The sequence below is a fragment of the Phoca vitulina genome, unplaced genomic scaffold (assembly GCF_004348235.1).
Source record: "Phoca vitulina isolate PV1807 unplaced genomic scaffold, GSC_HSeal_1.0 scaffold22, whole genome shotgun sequence".
NCBI classification, from domain to species: Eukaryota; Metazoa; Chordata; class Mammalia; order Carnivora; family Phocidae; genus Phoca; species Phoca vitulina.
In genome coordinates this window covers 32,731,103-32,750,176 of record NW_022589725.1, presented here as the reverse complement: position 1 = coordinate 32,750,176, position 19,074 = coordinate 32,731,103, and the positions used below count along the sequence as shown (strand labels likewise).

At 35.7% G+C, this 19,074-nt stretch overlaps 1 protein-coding gene across 1 annotated transcript in view; it reads right to left on the bottom strand.

Moving 5' to 3' along the window:
• The window catches only part of XRN2 (5'-3' exoribonuclease 2), a 91,133-nt gene that overhangs the window by 37,397 nt on the left and 34,662 nt on the right, over nucleotides 1–19,074 (bottom strand). The window contains exons 7-20 of the mRNA XM_032419270.1: nucleotides 18,712–18,784; nucleotides 18,519–18,569; nucleotides 17,922–18,079; nucleotides 16,835–16,909; nucleotides 16,615–16,748; nucleotides 16,458–16,515; nucleotides 16,267–16,374; nucleotides 11,818–11,862; nucleotides 10,299–10,430; nucleotides 6,614–6,732; nucleotides 4,389–4,524; nucleotides 3,002–3,109; nucleotides 2,826–2,915; nucleotides 2,091–2,163 (exon numbers count right to left, since the gene is read on the bottom strand). Of these exons, the coding sequence (XP_032275161.1) occupies nucleotides 2,091–2,163; nucleotides 2,826–2,915; nucleotides 3,002–3,109; nucleotides 4,389–4,524; nucleotides 6,614–6,732; nucleotides 10,299–10,430; nucleotides 11,818–11,862; nucleotides 16,267–16,374; nucleotides 16,458–16,515; nucleotides 16,615–16,748; nucleotides 16,835–16,909; nucleotides 17,922–18,079; nucleotides 18,519–18,569; nucleotides 18,712–18,784 (1,360 nt within the window). The remainder of the gene's footprint in view (nucleotides 1–2,090; nucleotides 2,164–2,825; nucleotides 2,916–3,001; nucleotides 3,110–4,388; nucleotides 4,525–6,613; nucleotides 6,733–10,298; nucleotides 10,431–11,817; nucleotides 11,863–16,266; nucleotides 16,375–16,457; nucleotides 16,516–16,614; nucleotides 16,749–16,834; nucleotides 16,910–17,921; nucleotides 18,080–18,518; nucleotides 18,570–18,711; nucleotides 18,785–19,074) is intronic.

The window sequence follows — 19,074 nt, the reverse complement described above, 5'->3', positions numbered from 1 at the left end:
ACAAGAAAAGTTGCTCAACATCACTAATTATCAGAGAAATGCAGATCAAAACCACAATGAGATATCACCTCACATCCTTAAGATTGGCTATTATCAAAAAGAAAAACAAAAACAAGTGTTTGTGAGGATGTGGAGAAAAGGGAACCCTCATACACAGTGGTGCAGCCACGATGGGAAACAGTATGTACGTTTCTCAAAAAGTTAAAAATAGAAACACCATACAATCCAGCAATTCCACCACTGGGTATTTATCCAAAGAAAAGAAAAATACTAATCTGAAGAGATAAATGCATCCCTATGTTCCCTGTAGCATTATTTACAACAGCCAACATACGGAACCAACCCAAGTGTCCATCGACAGACAAATGGATAAAGATGTAATATATATATAATGAAATATTACTCAGCCATAAAAAAGAAAGCTTACCACTTCCAACAACATCAGGTTATTATGCTAAGTGAAACAAGTCCTGACAGAGAAAGACAAATACCATACGATTTCACTTACATGCGGAATCTAAAAAAACAAACGAACAAAAACAAAACAAAACAGGAAGATTCACAGATAAGGAAACAAACTCTTGGTTACCAGAGGGGGAAGAGGTTGAGGGAATAGGCAAACTAGGTGAAGTGGACTGAAGGGTATAAACTTCTAGTTATAAAATAAGTCAGTCATGGGGATGTAATATACAATATAGGGAATAGTCAATAATACTGTAGTAACTTTGGTGATAGATGGTAATTAGACTTATCATGGGGATCACTTCATAATGTATAAAAATATCAAATCACCATGATGTCCACCTGAAACAGGATAGTGTATGTCAATTATACTTCAACTAAAAATACATAAATACCTAAAAGCCATTTACTGAATAAAAAAAGGAAGTAACAAATGTTGGCAAGGATGTGAAGAAATTGTTAACCATTATGCATTGCCTCACTTTTCCTCTGGATGATTTATACTACAATGATATATATAGAAAACAAGACATCTGCATGTTTATATATTTACTTATTTATTTAACACTTACATAAACATGCTTACTTATGTACTTATTTTACTTTACTACCTCTTAGCCCTTTCCCTCTAATCAAAATATCCTCCACAAAGCACCTTAAAAACAACCTAAGACTCCAATCCATTTACATATAACAAAATATGACCATAGAGCTCAACACCTGCTAACCTCAATCAGTGGGCTGCATTTCCCATTATCATTCCATTAAAGTAATGTGAAATTTCCTTTACTACATAAACCAAAAGTCAATTCTAAAATCTCATTAAATGATTTTCAGTTTGTAAATTATTATTTTTCCCCCCCGTCGCACAATTCTTTGAGTCATGTTACTGGTCATCTGCACCACAGGAAATAACCAAGGAGAAAGTAAAAACATGGTTTTACCAAATGAAATTATCTTAGAAAAATACATGGTCGAAGAAAAGGTTAAAGTGATTTGCTGAAAGGGGCTTTGGCATGAAATAATAGTTGACTTACTGTGTGAGAGACTTCTTTATTGTGTTTTACATTCAGTCATCATCACACATTTGCTGAGTGGTAAACAGCATGTTAAATTTAGTAGTAATTTAAAACTGACATTCTTAAAAAACTGTAAACAGAAGGAATGAGAAAATAACAGCTAAATAAATAAATAAATAGGAAATAAACTTTAATGATTACTGTCAAGTATTTAAAACTAAATTTCTAAAACATTTTTCATTTTCAAATTTCCATGGAGTATAAGTGAATCTCCACGTAAATGCAATCATGTTTCTGTATTTCTCAGCAACCTTACAAGGTGTCAATGAGCTACTAACTGGAAGCAAGTCCCAAGACCCAAGTCCCATTAATTAATCACAAAAAACCCCCACAAAAGAATGATCAATCTTTTCAACTCAATTTACTGTTTAGGGGAATGCTAATCATTGCTAATGCCAGGATGGATAGAAAAAAATCAAATTTTGACATCTAATTCTTAAAATATTTATCTCTTACAGAAATTCTTTCATCACCTAAATCATGTTTGCTTACAGTTTACTAAAAAGAGGAAACTGTTTTAACAAAAAAGGAATAATATCTAAATTTTACCTTGCCATGCATATTTCTTCCCATTCAAATCAATAGCAAAATCTTCAGGGTAGAAGTCAATTATACTAGAATCCTGTATCAAGGAGAAAAAATAAAGATTCAAAACAAAGTCACACATGTCTGAGTTATAAAGAATTTGACATTTCTTTCATGTTATCAGGCCTGATGAGAAAATCAGGTTTCATTCCTTTAAAAAATGTTATTAAAATATCAGGTCATTAATCCCAATAGTAAAACAAAATTAACAATTTTATTTTAAAAAATGAAAAAAAAAAAGGATTAGAGAGGAATTTTAGAACTGACAACTGTGGACCCAAGACAGTGAATGAAGAGTTTACTGACTCTAATAATTCCCACTTCTTGCCTGACTCTCCTTCTATCTGGCACACAAAATAAGCTCAGAGAGGATTTTAGGTAGGCCAGTCTGAACTGTGGTAGCCACCACACATGGCTGGAACAAATAAAAATAATGACTTACAGGTAGGCTGAGAACAAAGTAACTGTTATAAGAATTGCTCCCAAACACTAATTTTATTTATACCAGGTAGGGCCCTCATAGCCAAGGAAAGTGGGGGGCGGGGGAGGTGAAAAATATACAGAAGAACTCAATACTTTTACTTTGTTTTTGGACTTCACTGTTTTAACTATGAGATGCAAAAGCAACTGTGTCTAATGTTAGTGAAACATATGACAAAAACCCAGTTACTAACAAACTCAAAATACTAAGACACTAACAGGATCACTCATGAGCTTCCGCCATGATGGAGGTAGAAAGTTACCACTTGCAGCTGGAAAAACTCCCATAAGTTGTTCCAATGGTTTAAACTGCAAGAAAGAAAAAAAGTTTAAGACACAATTTTTATCTAAGCCAAAATTCTATGAATTTTATGACTCTAAATAATTAAGCTTACTGGTTTAGTGCCCTTCTCAAAATCAGATGGCATGTCTGCAATACCTTCAAAGTCTGAAGCAAATGGTGCATAATGGAATGGATAATACCACTTCCAGGAAGCACAGCCCTAGAATCATAACAAACAAAAAAAAAACCAACAAAAACAAAAATCTACGTTCAATACGGACACAGAAAAGCAAACAAAAATTAGAATATTAGCCTATAACATTCCATTTATAAAACACATGACTTCCAGTGTACATCCCATATATTAATTTTTTCCCATGAGTCCTAACAGTTGTTTTGATTAACTGAACTTTTACTTATTATCAATGGCTCCTTGATTTAAAAACTACTGCAAAGCATCTTTAATAATCAGTAGTTAATACCAAACTTTGTAAATATAATTTGTAAAATACAATTTTATTTGTATTTACCCTTAAAATGTGCTTGGTTACATTTCTTTCCAATTTTAAGCTGCCATCATCAAATAAAATGAAGAGCAGTGGTAGCTGGCACTTAGCATATAGATGGGTAAGGGACATGACTAGAACAATGACTAAATAAAACTTCGTAAGTTTCATTTTATAATTCCCTATTATATTTTCATTGTGACAACTTTCTCTTTATTATAAAAATATTTAAGTAAACCCATCAAAAAGAAAACAGTACGTTTTACTGATAGAAAAGAGAACTCCTCCTAATACATGTTTTGATTCTATGCCTAGTGAATTAAAATCCTGAGGACAAAAGTAAAACATGAATTTACTATTATACACTCGATAATGCATTAAATTATACTTTCCACTTAATGACAAACTTCATCTTTTCCCAGAACACACCAAACTTAACTTGCCTTGCTCTCAGAGAATGAAACCATGTATTAACTACTAGTGTTACAATTCTCTATATGTCTACCTAATCTCTCACCAATCTGACATCTCAATTATCAAAAGCTTTAAGTCAGATACGGATTACTCCAATTAGAATGCACTTTATGTAACATCACTACATTACACGGAGGAAATGGTATCATTCAAATGCCTTTCAAATTCTTACTAGTATTTTCTAGGCTTTGTCCTTTGTTCAGTCATTTAGTGACTATTATTTTTTACTTCCAATTAAAAAACCACATACTTTAATTATGTCAAAGACAAAGTACACTCAAACCCACACTACTTGATGCTGAAATCCTTAAGCACAACAAAAATTATCTTTATATATTAACACTTGAGAAGTGTCAAAGGCTTTACAAACAAATATTATTTAAGGTAATGAATTTCTAAACAGGAAGCTTTAAAAAAATGAGTCTGGATTTAATTTCAGAATACAGCTCAGTAATACACAGAAATTATGATCTTCCTAGAATGATTAGCTAGGTTTAGAGGAAAATATTCTCTCTGTACCTGGTAATAATATCGAAGAACCCAGCAGAGCCCCTCAACATAAGACTGTACAACTTTACGACGGAATTTCTCATCAGCTGCATCAACGTCAAATTTGTTCTTGTAGTACCGCTGCTTCCAACCAGCTTCCCATAGCCTAAAACCCAGGCAAAGCCGGTTCATGTTGAATTAATACTTTCCATAATTGTCCACTGGTTTATCACCCAAATCATTTTATATTTGATATCCAGGTGAAATGTGAATGAGATAAACAGTAATGCTAATACAGCTTTATTTAATCATTTCTAAAAAGCCCACTTCCACAGAATTTATTAAAAGATAGTTAAACATCAAAAATCCAAACGCTGATTCTAGTAAGACCATTATAAAACTACATTTTGGAAAAAGAGAAAGTAACTATTTATTAAGGTAGATACTGAACACTTGTTTGTTCAAATTTTAATACTGTTTTACATGTTTTTTGATTGTGGACCAATTCTGAAACTACACTGTAAGATTCAAATATTGAAGATATTTTATACCAGTTCCTCAGTTTGTTAAAATACATTTAAACTAAACAAAGGAGTCAATCAAATTACTTTAAAAAAAGATTTGCATGGGTAATTTTTTAAAAGGTAAAAAATGGTTTGTAAAATAATAATCTAGGAACCAGGCAGAAAATTATGTTTATACCTATTCTCCCATCCTTGGGTCTTATCCCTCTTTCAGCTAAGAGTTGTTGGCTTAAGGGAAGGACACATACACACATGTATGTATGTTCTGGTAGAACTTAGAAGCAGGTCAATCAATTCACTAAATTATCATTAATCACTTAAAATACATGTGAAGAACCACTTTTTCGAAGTGTTTTTTCTTTTTAAGTACTCATTTTTCATTCTTTAAAAGATTTAAACATTTTATTGAAGGAACACAAAGAAGCCAAAGAACACTAAAGAAACAAATCAGAACAGATCAAGAACATCATGATGATTCTCATTAAGGGCTATTTTCTACCATGTGCCACAATTCACAAATTAATTACAGTCATGTTCCAGAATACACCACACCAATTTTAATTCCCTCCCACCTGCCCCAAGCATTCACAGAACATCAATTAGGACAAATATCTTCTATGATGTGGATTATAACTGTTTTACAGAAAATATTAATGAAATACACATCAAGAGTCTCAAGCATTTCTTGAAAGAAGCATTTCCACCTTGACTATTCTCAGCACTGGGATTACACAATAAAGTACTAACAAATCAAGTTAACTCTTAAGCTGGTATTGATCAAGATGGCTACACAATAAAACAGATAACATACTCTAAGAGGAAAGTCCAGAGTTGCAGAAACAGAGGATCAGGTAAATGCTCAATCACAAGTCACCACATATCTCAGAATCTGACATCAAAGGACATTAGGAAAATACAGAACCATACATGACACTTGAGAAGTTTCTCATCATAAATGCAAACATACCATCCACGTCCTATAAAAGAATCATGAGTTGTGGCCCACTACTGTTTAACTTTGAAAATATATCATTTTGCTAAATTCTTAATGAATTACAATTATTAAGATTGTTGGCCTTTTGCACTCAGAACCCAGGCTTCAAATCTGGATTTACTTATACGAGAGGCTATTAATCTTATATAATGATCTCAAATTTCTGGATAAAGAATCAAAGTTTCCTTTTATAAATTTTAAGTATATAGCTAAAGGGAAACTTCTCTGTCATGAAATAGAATTGTATATATGCAAGTCTGTGGTTTTAAAAAATACACGTATTTATCTCTTAACTAAATGACTTTTGCTATTTCATTTGAGGAAGAACCTTTCCAAATGAGAAGAGTAAAGCAAACTATGCTACGTATCCAAGTGTAACTGAACTTTCTATGTTAAGCAGCTTGAAAATTTAATCTCAAAACAGTAACATTCAGATCACATAGTCAGAGCTAAACACCTCATGTCTAGCCAATCTAGTGCCTGGTCTCAGAGGGAAAAGTGGCTTGGAGGACAAAAACCTGCACGCATACTAATCTAGATACTTAGATTTAACAGCTATAGCTTACACATCTCACTGGAATTTACTGACTATTCTAACCCTCCACATTAATTACTGGTGGATAAAAAGATCACAGGCAAGCATCTGAAGGCACTGCTGCTCTAAGCTAAATAGCATTAATTAGACAGCATCTATTTCAGCAATTTGATAACAAAGAGTTACCAAAAAATGGTTTCACCTGACGTTATCCTCTGGCTCAGGTTCACTGTCACTGTCTTCTGCTTTTCGCTTAATTCCTCCTATTGGAGACGGGGAGCCATCAGAAGTGAAACTCGTATTAGGAGATATTGAAGGACTCTGCAAACAATTATGACATTACAGAGGAAGGATTTAATTATTCATTTCACATAAGAAGTTACATCCAACTGCTATTACAATCATGCTTCATAGTAATACAACTGTTAAAGCTATTAAATAGATTCGGTAAGTACATTTAGAAGACTGTTCTTGGCCTACTCTACTCCCTCAAAAAAAGAATTATATAGTTCCAAGCTTCCTATGCTTAAACTCAAAAGAATCTGCACATTAGAATAAAATTACTTCAGAAGAAAAAAGAATTTAATTTTATCGATTTTTAAAAATTAAAGGACTGGAATTATTTTTTTCTTTGGTGGTTCCCTCATGTTATGAACTCGTGATCACTTTCTACCAATCAAAGAGCAAAGTTGTAAGGGGGAAAATATAAATACCTAATTAGTAATACACAAAATAGTCAGTGCTGGTGAGAATGAAGTTAAGCGGTAAATGCTCAACCTCACACAACCATTTGAAAGCAACAATTTAACAAGACTCTGCCAGATAACTACTAAATTATTTTATAGATAATGTTTTAAAATTCAAGGTCCAAGTAAAAATGTATTAGTAACTTAGAAAAATGCAGATTTATTATTTTAAAGACTTGGATACCACTTTAAATTCACTATTATCTTCCGTTTGTATCTAATTAAATGAACACAGTGAACACCCTAAAGTATTTTAATAATTAAGTAAAAAATTAAAATTCTCTGCAACTTTAGTTTTGTTACGTGACCAAAACCACAAGTGGCAAAAAAGGTTTTCATGGTAGTTTTTCTTCTGTTATTCACAGCATATTAGATATTCTGATTAAATTGAATTATTTTTAAATTGAGAGCTTAGCAGGCTATTTTAATGATACTGTAACTAAAACCTTAGTATGAATGTAGTTCACACCATAGGCCAAAAAAATGTTACAACAAAGCAAAACTGTATTTCTCATAGAGTTTATAACTTTCTTTAAAAAAATGTATAATTTCCATTTTATTCATGATACTCTACAGCCAATACTGTTCAAAAAAACCAAAACTATAAAAATAAATTCAGGAAGGCGCTTGTTGTACTTGAAAATGAGATGGGTACTTTTAGCCAGATCTGAGTTTGAAATTCCAAGTCCAACCTTTACTGGTTGTTTGGCCTTGGGCAATTTATTTAACCTCTGTCAGCCTCAACTTAAAATGGGGATAATGTTCTATCTCTTTGTCGGTTACTGCAAGGATTAAATGATATGTATAAAGAATCAACAGCAGGATGACGGCGTGGCGTATGGTGGCTCACCTTTCAGTAAGTCATCACTATTATTTTTTAAACCAACATTAAATCCATATGGATTAAATCATGAGAATGATATTCTTATCAGCTAAGTACAGAGAAGTTGGGTAAAAAGCAAACTTTCCCAAACTGAAAAACAAGATACAAACTATATCATAACAAAAATAATATACCTGCAAGGGAAAACAAAAAGTGGCTTATTTTTTAATACTAAATATCTACTGCTCTTTTCTGCTCTCTACCAACAAAGTCTTTCCTGACCATACCAGATTCACACCAATTGATTCAAATTCCTTTTTAAAAAGTTCTTTTTGGGGGCACCTGGGTGGCTCAGTCGTTAAGCGTCTGCCTTCGGCTCAGGTCATGATCCCAGAATCCTGGGATCGAGCCCCGCATCGGGCTCCCTGCTCGGCTGGAGGCCTGCTTCTCCCTCTCCCACTCCCCCTGCTTGTGTTCCCTCTCTTGCTATGTCTCTCTCTCTGTGTCAAATAAATAAAATCTTAAAAAAAAAAAAAAAAAAAAGTTCTTTTTGCAATCAAATTTTATGAAATGGCCACAGATATAGTCAAACTGTATTTCAGAATGCAAAATTTAAAAACGCATATTTATGAGGAAACAGAAGCCAGCTGGTAAAGCATTAACAGTGTGGACCATCAGGTAGACGCTACTCAATACTGGACACTAATATGCCGAACAGCTTAAACAAACAAACAGCAAAAAAATCTATAACGTTAAAGGCTCCCTCTAAATAAACTGGTAATTAGGCTTTGTGATTTCCTTAAATTCATAACATTCTAGATGAAAATCCCTCTATGCAAAGACTCCAACAGAAATAATTGTGTCGAGGGGAATTAAAACAGGATCGAATAAGCAACCTAATCAATCATCAACCTCCCTATTTGTACTCCCATAGCAGACATTATTAATCAACAGTGGGTCCAGTCCTGTGGAGACTCATATTGAATCCTTCTCAAAGCAATCAGAGCTGGCAAAGTTTAAACCTCCCTACCTCCCTGGGAATAAGAAAAGGTATTCTATCATGGACATGGTGTTAGACAAACAAGTCACTCAGTTCCACTTTGTGGGGAAGACAGTCACTATAATCTTAATGAGGGACACCAGCCTTTTCTGTTCTATTCAAGCATCTCATTGCCATCCCTTCACTGGCCCTCCATATCCCACTGTTAACCGTGTAAGGAGTAAGACAAGAACACAAAAATCAAACAGAAGAAAAATAACAGAAAGCCAGGCTGCTTCTCTCAGGAGATGCAAATTCTCATGAATTCTCAAATTCCATAGCTAAGGTCCTACAACTTTGAGATGGGAATTTGCAGAATATAAATCTCCTGATATGGCAAAAATTCCACATACAGGATTGCCCTGCAATAAAGGATCTGAGCATCAATAGGGTAACCGTTAGAATAATGAAATATCAAAACTTATGCAATTTCCTTGAATATATCAAAACAAAAATTTACATTAGATACCAAACCTTACAAAACATATTTCCTCTCTCTATAACACACACTCTCATGCCTACCAGCCTGAAATAAGCAATAGCTTTGATTCTTTGCTGTACATCAATTTATGGTCTGTTCCCTCACCCCTGCCGCTGCCCTGCCATGTACTCTGGGCTCATGGTGTGTTGCCACTACAACAGGAAGCTACTGACGGACTACAGCCTTGCTGGCTGAGATGATCTGCTTCTTCAGTCTGGATCACCAAGTTCAAACAAGGAGGGATATCAAATGGCAAATCCATTCAATTCCTGAGTTTCTAAGTGCAGAGCAACCAGAATCTGCATAGTGAGAGCTACCTTAAATTATGTATTCAGATCTATTCCATGCCTGAGTTGGAGAGCAAGAATTTAAGCAGTGAGGAGTACCTGTATTTGACAGACTGAGGAATATATATAATAAAATGCCCATAGCTGATTCCTGGAAAGAAAGGGGAAAACCCACCTTACCCCCAGCTATGAGATACTCTGATGTCCCCATCATGCTTCTAGCACCCAATACCTTTAGGGGAAATGGGAAGCACTGCGCCCATTTGCGTTACAGAAACATTGCTGCCACTTAGCTATATTTACATGCATTTTCCTTTCTTTCCCATCATTTAGATATTTACATATTGATAATCATGGATGCAACAAAGTTAAAAATATCTCAAGGGAAAAGAAATTGAGAAAAACTACAAAACAAAACCTAACTCCAGGCTGAGTAACAAAATTCACACACAGCCACAAGAGACCTCCGATGTCACCACTTTTCAATGTCACGTAAAAGTAAGTCACTTACAGAGTTATTCTGCATCCTCATTTCATAGGCTGCTTGTCTCGGATTACTGGCTACTTGAGAACCCGGTGAATTTCTTGAACCCAAGGCATGAGGGGTTAATATTCCACCAGGAGAGAAAGCTGGTTGATCTCTCTAACATAAATGGAAACAAATGCAGAAATTAAATCACAATACAGTTAGATGACAGGAAGAAAAGAAGGCAATGGAATAGAGTCCTCACTGTAAGCACTTATTAAAGGAGGAACTGGATTTCTGTTAGCCTTTACAGGACTGTCCACAATTTGATTTGATGTTAAATCACCCTGTAAACAATATTATGTAGTATTTAATAATAACCATTCTAAAAGTACATATAATACACTGTTCTGATACACAGAATCTATTCAAGACTCAGTAAGCTATTCCATTATGTTTACTGACAATTTCAGAAAACATTCAAGAAACAATTTCAGGCACATAAAAATAATATAACTATGAAGGTTAAAAAACTAGTCAAGAGTTTGATTTATACTTAGGATAACCCACTTTTATTTACCCTTCACCTTGCTAGAATTTAACTCTTTATTTCCAATTAATTATATCTATGATTATAGCTATAATAGGTGACAGTTGTGGCTGACTGGTAAAACATACTTTTTACACAGATACTGACTGAAAGAAAATAGTAATACATAAGGTAGAAAGCAGATATTCCCCTCGCAATCTAAGTGGTTTTGAACCTACCTGTAACAATAAATAATTCTACTTTTCTCCCTTCTAAGTTCCCCAACTTGCTCACTTCTAATAAAATATAATAATAAAAGGCACTCCCTAAATTCCATGAGTTTAAAATCCAGTAAAGACAAGAAAAACAAGAATCAAAGAAGTAACTATAGAGCATTATGCAATGAGGTAAGAAAACAAATATCATAAGTAAGCAGCAGCAGAGTTCAAAGAAAAGGACTGCTCATCCCTGGACTAAGGCCGAGGCCCCAGGGGAAAAGCTAAGATATGAGGGAGTCATGAAGTCAGAAATCCACTCGGAGCTAGCAAATGTAGGCAACACTGAGTCAGAAGGGACGTGGTACATTTAGAAGACAGCACAGGCGGCTAAAATCGGACCAGATCAGAGTACACACCACGTGCCAGTCTGAGAGAGAGTGGGCTCTAAGCAGACTATAAAGTCGCTGGTCATTTCCGAACAGGGAAACAAGAGTTTCAGGAAGATTAATCTGACAAAGATGTACAGAATGCAGTAACTTATAAGAGAATATAAAGGGTTGACTATTTTTATTACAGAAACAATACCTGATTATCACACACAAAAAAATCAAATAGCTAAGCACCCCACGCCCATCAAGTGCATCTTTTCAGACTCAAGAGTTTAGAAAAGACTTGACACCAGCATTCTTTCTCCAGGCAAGAAGGCAGCCCTATCCAACACCTACTTGATAAGGAATAACACTACTGCAATAAACATCTTTCTCCCAAATCGTAAACTTATGCTATTGCCAATCTTATGAAATTAATTAAAACTCACCTTCATTCTTTTTCTTTTTTCTTTCTGTCGTCTTCTAAAACTGTCCTAAAAGTATAAAATCCACATATTCTGTCAAATAATTACACAAAAATGTCAGAGTTAAACATTACCAGGAATGATTTGGGAAACAATTTAAGTTTTAAAGGAAGACCCCAGAAACCTAGGTACATAATTAAACTAGGCAATGGACCATACGTTCAAAGTGCTGTTTATCAGAACTTTAGATGGATAGAGCATTGTAAATGGAGTTTAGATATAATTTAATTGTTCCTCTTAATATTTTCAGATAGTTTTGACATCATTTCAGGAAAGAATGCAAGAGTCATGACAAAGACTCTTGGCTTTACCCTGGAGCAAATAGGCTGTCAACATGGAGAAGATACAAGTAAGTAAGAAAACAATTCTTAAGTTTTAGCTGAATACAGTTAATAACCAAGATGGCCATTTAAAAAATATTAACAAGACAATTTAATAACGAACTTCTGTTACCTAAAAAGGGCTCGACAGTTCCTAATTCTGTAGCATGCACGGCACAAAGTGGGTAAAGAGAAAAGTGGGGCTCTGTGCAAACACTACCTCCCTCCCGCCTCCCCACCGCCGCCAGGTTCCAAAAAGTCAATCTCATGAAAGAAAGGAAGGAAATTCAGATGTTTGCACTGCTCATTCTGAGCCAACTTAATTCACAGGAAAGGGTCCAGTCTGCATTGATTCTTCCCCTCCACTCATTTTCAAAATGTAGTCACGATTTCAATTAAACAGATTTGGGACTGATCTTGTTTCTAACTGGCCATTCAAAGGCCCCCCTGGTCCCAGGGGCGCCCGGGTGGCTCAGCTGGTTAAGCAACTGCCTTCGGCTAGGGTCATGATCCTGGAGTCCCGGGATCAAGTCCCACATCGGGCTCCCTGCTCAGCGAGGAGTCTGCTTTTCCCTCTGACCCTACTCCCTCTCGTGCTCTCTCTCTCTCTCTCATTCTTTCTCTCAAATAAAAAAAAATCTTAAAAAGAAAGAAAATTTAAAACAAACAAACAAACAAAAAAACAAAGGCCTCCTGGTCCCAGAAAGCACTCCTTCCATGCCCAAGATTCTGTGAGTATCAAGGCACTGGAACAACTAAGGTCTTACAATAGCCCAAAACAGGGGCCAGTAGGTACTATACTGACTGCCACCTGACTAGCAGCACTTCTATCCCTTCCAGGTCAGTAATGCCAACTACAAAATAACACCCTTAATAAGATCTAAAATTTATACTTTCTGCCAGAAGAGAAGCTGAATGTTGGATATATGGTGAAGAGCTACATTAAAACCTCCTAAGATATGAAATCCACCAATTTCTTTAATCAAGCCTTCCTCTCTAGCTTTAATTTAAATATTTCTTATCTAGGGTACCAATGAGCTGCAGACAGTGAAAGCCATTAGTTTTCAGTCCTTATCTGACCATGACTCTTGGGTCTTGAATCATGCTCTTCACTTGGCTTCCAAGCCACTACACTCACCTGGTTCTCTTTTTTCACTCTTGCTGCATGCCTTCGCTCCATGACTCCCCAACCTCTCAATGTTAGTGTTCCTCTGTGCCTAATACTTGGACTTCTCTACTCTTAATGAGAGTAATCATCTAGTCTCATGGCTTTAAACACCATCTATATGGTGATTAGTCTCCAACCAGGACCTCTCCCCATTCAACATCTCCAACTGGGTGTCTCAAACTTAACATGCCCAAAACGGAATCCCCACCCCCAACTCTGCACCTCCCAGTCTTCTTCATCAGTTGCTCAGACCATTTTTCAACTGCTCAGATAAAATGCCTTGGAGTCATTCTTGATACTTTTCCTTCTCTCAACCTAGCATTGAATCATTAGCCAATCCAGTGGTTCAACAAAACATTTAAAATCCAACTACCTCTTATCATCTTCACTGCCACCACGCTCGCTCCCTTGGACTGCTGCAAAAGAGCTTCCTAACTGGGCTCTTGTCTTCTATCTTTGCCTCTATATAGTCAACATCCTAGGTACATACCCTAGAGCCTCTGCACTGGCTATTCCCTCTGCCTGAGATGCTCTTCTTGCAAACACCTGCATGGTTTACTTCTTCACATTCTCCAGGTCTTTATTCAAAGTCATCTGTTGGTGAGGCCTTCTCTAATCACCTTTTCTAGAACCGCAACAACCCCATCTCCACGTTGCCAGTGTTTCCTCACCTGCTTTAATTTTCTTCCCAGCACTCATCATTCTCTAACACAGTACACAGTTTACTTAGCTTTTGTGCTTATTGTCCATTTCTGGAAGAATTTAAGCTCCATGAGGTCAGGAATTTTTGTTTGCTTTTTTGTTTTTCTGTTATATCAGTGACACTCAGAATACTATCTGGCACATGATAAACACTTAATAAATGTTTGTTGGATAAATGAGGGACATTTGCAACATAAAGGGCAAACATCAAAGCTTATAAAATAAAAAGCATCACCTTCAACTGCTCAGTTTTAGTAACAAATACTGATGTATTCCTTTTCTACTGTCTATTTTGTGCTATGAACTCCTCCTTTGGCAATCAGTCAAAAGCCACAGACACACTTTCCAGGAAAATACATATACCTGTATATTTTTATATTGAATTTCTGAAGGTTCATATATTTCCACCAATGCCCAACCTTGCTGATAGACATCGTATGATGTCAGGAACACCAAAAAAGATCCAAAGAGCTTTAAAATGCCCTCTCTGCTAGTCCAGTTGGAAATCGTATTACTTAAGTCTGAAGCACTTTGGTACCTATCAAATCTCATACATCCTGCTCTATGCCAAATATCACCAATATTTATTAGTACAAAGTCTGCTAAAGCCACATAAAAGGGCTGTTCTAATATAAGGTTTTTATATCAAATTGTACACAGTACATACGTATAGTTATTTTCTTAAACATAAATGGAAGCAGGTCAAGTGGAGCCAACTCCACTTGTTGAAGACTTAGTTAAAAATGGCTATGCTGGTACACATTTGATATCCCAGACAAAGTCAGTTCTGTTATTCGAACCTTACACATGAAAAATTCTTGCCACCATAGTGGATTACCAAGTACCAAAGGTTTTGGAAAGAATGCTTAGAGTCCACTCACTCTATTACATAAAATGGTACTGAAAGTTCTAAGAGACCACTAGCTACAGTACACAAAGTTGAAGAAAATATAAAATCCTGTCAGACACAATGACATGTTTTAATCTGTAAGGAAATCATGAAGCAATGTAGCAATATTTGCTCAAAACAGGCATATGAATTTTTTAAGATCAGATTCTGAAAGGATTTCCTTCACTCTCTTTCTAAGAAGCAGTATCTGTTAATTTTACCCACTGCTTGCCTCCCTTGACACTCCCCCACAATCACCCTCCACCCCCCTTTGCCTCCAGACTACCACCACTACGCCCCATTGACTCCCGAGAGCCTCTGAACCCCTGGCCATGGACCAGGGGCCTGTCCATCTTGCCCTGACACGTCAGAGAGCACCAATGGCTTCTCTCTTTAGGGATTTCCTCCCATCTCTCTACCACTAGCTCCTCTCTCTCTTTAAATGTCCATGTTTCTCAACGTTTCTGTTGGAGACACTTTCACTCCACACAGGCTCCCAGGGACTTCAAGTTCACATTGACAGCTTGAAGTAACTCCCATCCACTAATGGTTCTCAAATCTCCCGTCAAAAGACTTCTGCCCTGAGCTTTACACAAATCCATCTAATTGCTTCATGGACTTTCTCCTCTCCAGTGTCTCCTATATGGCACCTCAAACTTAGTATCTCCAAAATGAAACTCAATTTCTACCTTGTCCCCAGCTCAACCTGCTCTACCCCAAGTGCTTGCTATCTCAGTGAATGGTACCAGCAATTTCCCAACTGCCCGAGCCAGAAACCTGGACTTCTCACCTAAGCACTCATCCTATCATACATGATCAATTTCCAAGTGCTTTGTTATTTTATTTCTTTCTTTCACGTATAAATTTCTTACTCAGACCTGCAACTGTCTGCTTTGGCTGATGCGATCCAACCCTGACCCCCTATACTCTACTACCAGAGTAGAGAGTTCCTAAGTCTTAACCTGTCTTCCAGGGCATAAATATTTCCTATAAAACATGGCAGCCACGAGTTCAATCCCAGCATTCATCTAGCCTTGGCACCCTCATTTCACAGCCTACTGATTAGAGAGGTGTTTGGATTTTTATCTTAATTAAGATTATGAAGAGAGAAAAAAATTACAATGCAACTCACACAGTGTGCAATACATAGTTCCACACAGCAAGCATCACCACCTTTATAAAATAATCAAAGCACTGACCACTCATGATTACAATGGTGTTTGATACACTATAATAATAACAACGCACTCAAAGAGGTTAAAAGTACAATCACAGGATCATCACAGCCTATTAGAGACAGGAGCAATTTAGCTACTGCAATAGAAACACTTTACCTCATCATCCTTTCTCTTTTTAAAAATGCTATCCTCAACTTCACCAACTGCTAACATGATCATCTGTACTCTTTGCAGATTGACATAACCACTTTCTGTAAGGTAACCCTGTAAGTGATAAAATACATGTAAAATGATCTTCTTATAAAAGCAAATACTTCTGTTTTGAAATTATTCAAGAGTGAACTTACCCCAGTTTTGTGTACCACATTTTTGTATATGTTAACCAAACGGTCAATTGCACCTTCCCTGCCACCAGGAAACAAACATTTCGCATTAGGACCACTGTGCACTGTAAAGGCAAGAAGGCTAAAACACTAGTTTGAAAACCCACACAAACACACGTACCTAATTTCTAATGATGGCAGGTGAGGAAGGAAGTCATTTCCCACAAAGAAGCACATGAAGACCCAGTCATCAATACTCCTCTCAACATCAAATGTAAACGGCAGGCTGGCCATGGTGAGCTCTCTTTCCAAATACTACAACCAAGAAGGAATGCTACCATTAAAGCTATCAAAAGCCACCCTGCTTTAGAGCACTAACCCCAATGTTTATTGCTACATACCTCACGAAGAACATTAAGACGAAGGAAGATAAATTCTCCTTCTGCACAAGGAAGACTATCTGCAAGTTCATCATGCTGCAGGAAAGGGGAGTCAAGATTAAACAAGTCTACTCTAAACCCTGTAACTTTTTCCAACGAAATAAATATATCATGGCTTTCTCTAAAGCAAGATTCATTTTAATACTACAAGTATTAACAAAAAAACCAAAAACCTCACCAAATCATTTTAAAAATAAAAAATTATCCATAATCCCAATCACACCTAGACCAGAGATTAGCAAATGTTTTTTGCAAAAGGCTAGATAGTAAACATTTTAGCCTTTTGGAGACATATATGGTCTCTGTTGCATATTTTTTCATGTTTTGTTTTTACAACTCTTTAAAAATATAAATACCATTTTTAGCTCATTGGTCAAATCTGGAGGGCTGTAGTTTGCCAACCCCTGACCTACATCCAGTCAATATTAAATTTCAAGGTATATACTTCTAGACCCTTCTCTATGAACATACAGTAAATTTTTTACCTTTTTTCCACTGAGCATGTCTTTTAAAGAGGCACCATATTCTTAAATCAGATGAAAACCCATTCAAAGGGGGCTGGATATAATCAAGTGAACCCAAAATATATAGGAACTGGAGTAACTTAAAAGTATCAAGCAGATTAATATATTTTATTTATATTCTTTTTAAGAAAAAATAATCAGTTGAAACAAATACTTCCATAAACAAATCATGTGTAAGAGGCATTATTAACTAGGAGACCTAAGCCTCATGTAGACATAAACTATGCTAGAAGTGAGTGGAGAAAGACTGAGTGCATGCATGCTGTTGAATGTGTGTTCACTTTAAAGGGCTTTGAAAGACACATTCCTGTGAGGGTAACAGAGCAAGTAGGTAAAAATCTAAGACAATATAGTCTTCTCTTTATCCATTCTAAAAACGAAGTAACCTGAATATACTTAATGCCACTAAACTGTAAACTTAAAAATGGTTAAAACAGTATATTATGTCTTAAGTATATTTTATTACAACAAAAAATAAAATAGAAAAATTTTAAATGAAGCAACTACCATTTCAAAATTCCTACCTTTCCCTTCTTTTCTCTTGGCAAACCTTCACAGTCCTTGACCTCATGTCCAAACTGATTACAAAGTCCACATGGTTTGGGTTTGTTTGGTTTGAATTCTTCTCTAATGATGGTAAAGTTGGGTTCATGTGTAGCAAGGCCGAGCATAATGAGATCAGCTATCAATCAACAATGATAAAACAATGAACAGTGAGCACTTTAAGAAGACTCTACCACAACCAATGATAAAGGACACCACTGTAACACAAGACACCAACACAAAAAAAAGCCCAAACTAGCACATAAACAGAGGTGGTAAAGCCAAAAAACCTAAAACTTCTTAGTTCTCAGGCAACAAGTTGTCCTCCAGACACATGGGCACAGAAAATCTTCCATTTAAAGGTATACAATATCAAAAGGTTGAAAAGTATTTTTAAAGTGTAAGCATAAATGAACATGAATCACAGATTAAACAACTTAATACCAGTTCCTTCTCAAATATAAAATGAGCAAGGCCTATTAGGATTTCCAGGAAACCAGGAATAATCCACTACTACACACCAACCCATCAACTTGCTATGGTTTAATCCAAGAGAATCAAATCCCAAAGAAACTTACCATCTGCTCCACATAAGCAATGATGAGTGTTTGGGTCATGGTTAGGTTGGGCTAAAGAGGGGGGAAAGATACATTTTATTTATATAAATGTATTTTATACCAGAGGAATATCACATTCTACCAAATATTTTCTATATAATGGCTTAGCTTTTTTAATAGAACATATAATAAAATATTTATAAGGGAGTTTTACCTCTTTGTCTTCTAATATAATCCATGATTTTATGTTCTCCTTCACCAGGAGCACTAGCATCAGATAAAATAACCTATAAAAAATAGTTTTTAACACTGTCAGTTCATCTCCAATTGTCTAGCACAAAAATCAATAAAATTGAATAGCTTAAAATAAATTAGGATAATTCTATTAAGACAGTGTTATTAATTAGAAATTTTTCATAAGGTGTGTGATAAACACCAAAATTATTTCATTGGTTAACTTACTATAGGAATAGAAAAAATGAAATGTTTCAGTCAAATTTAGCCAAAAGAACTGATCAGTTCACAGGTTTCTAGTATTCTCACTGCTACCCAAGGATACAGCCCCAAACCACAAAAG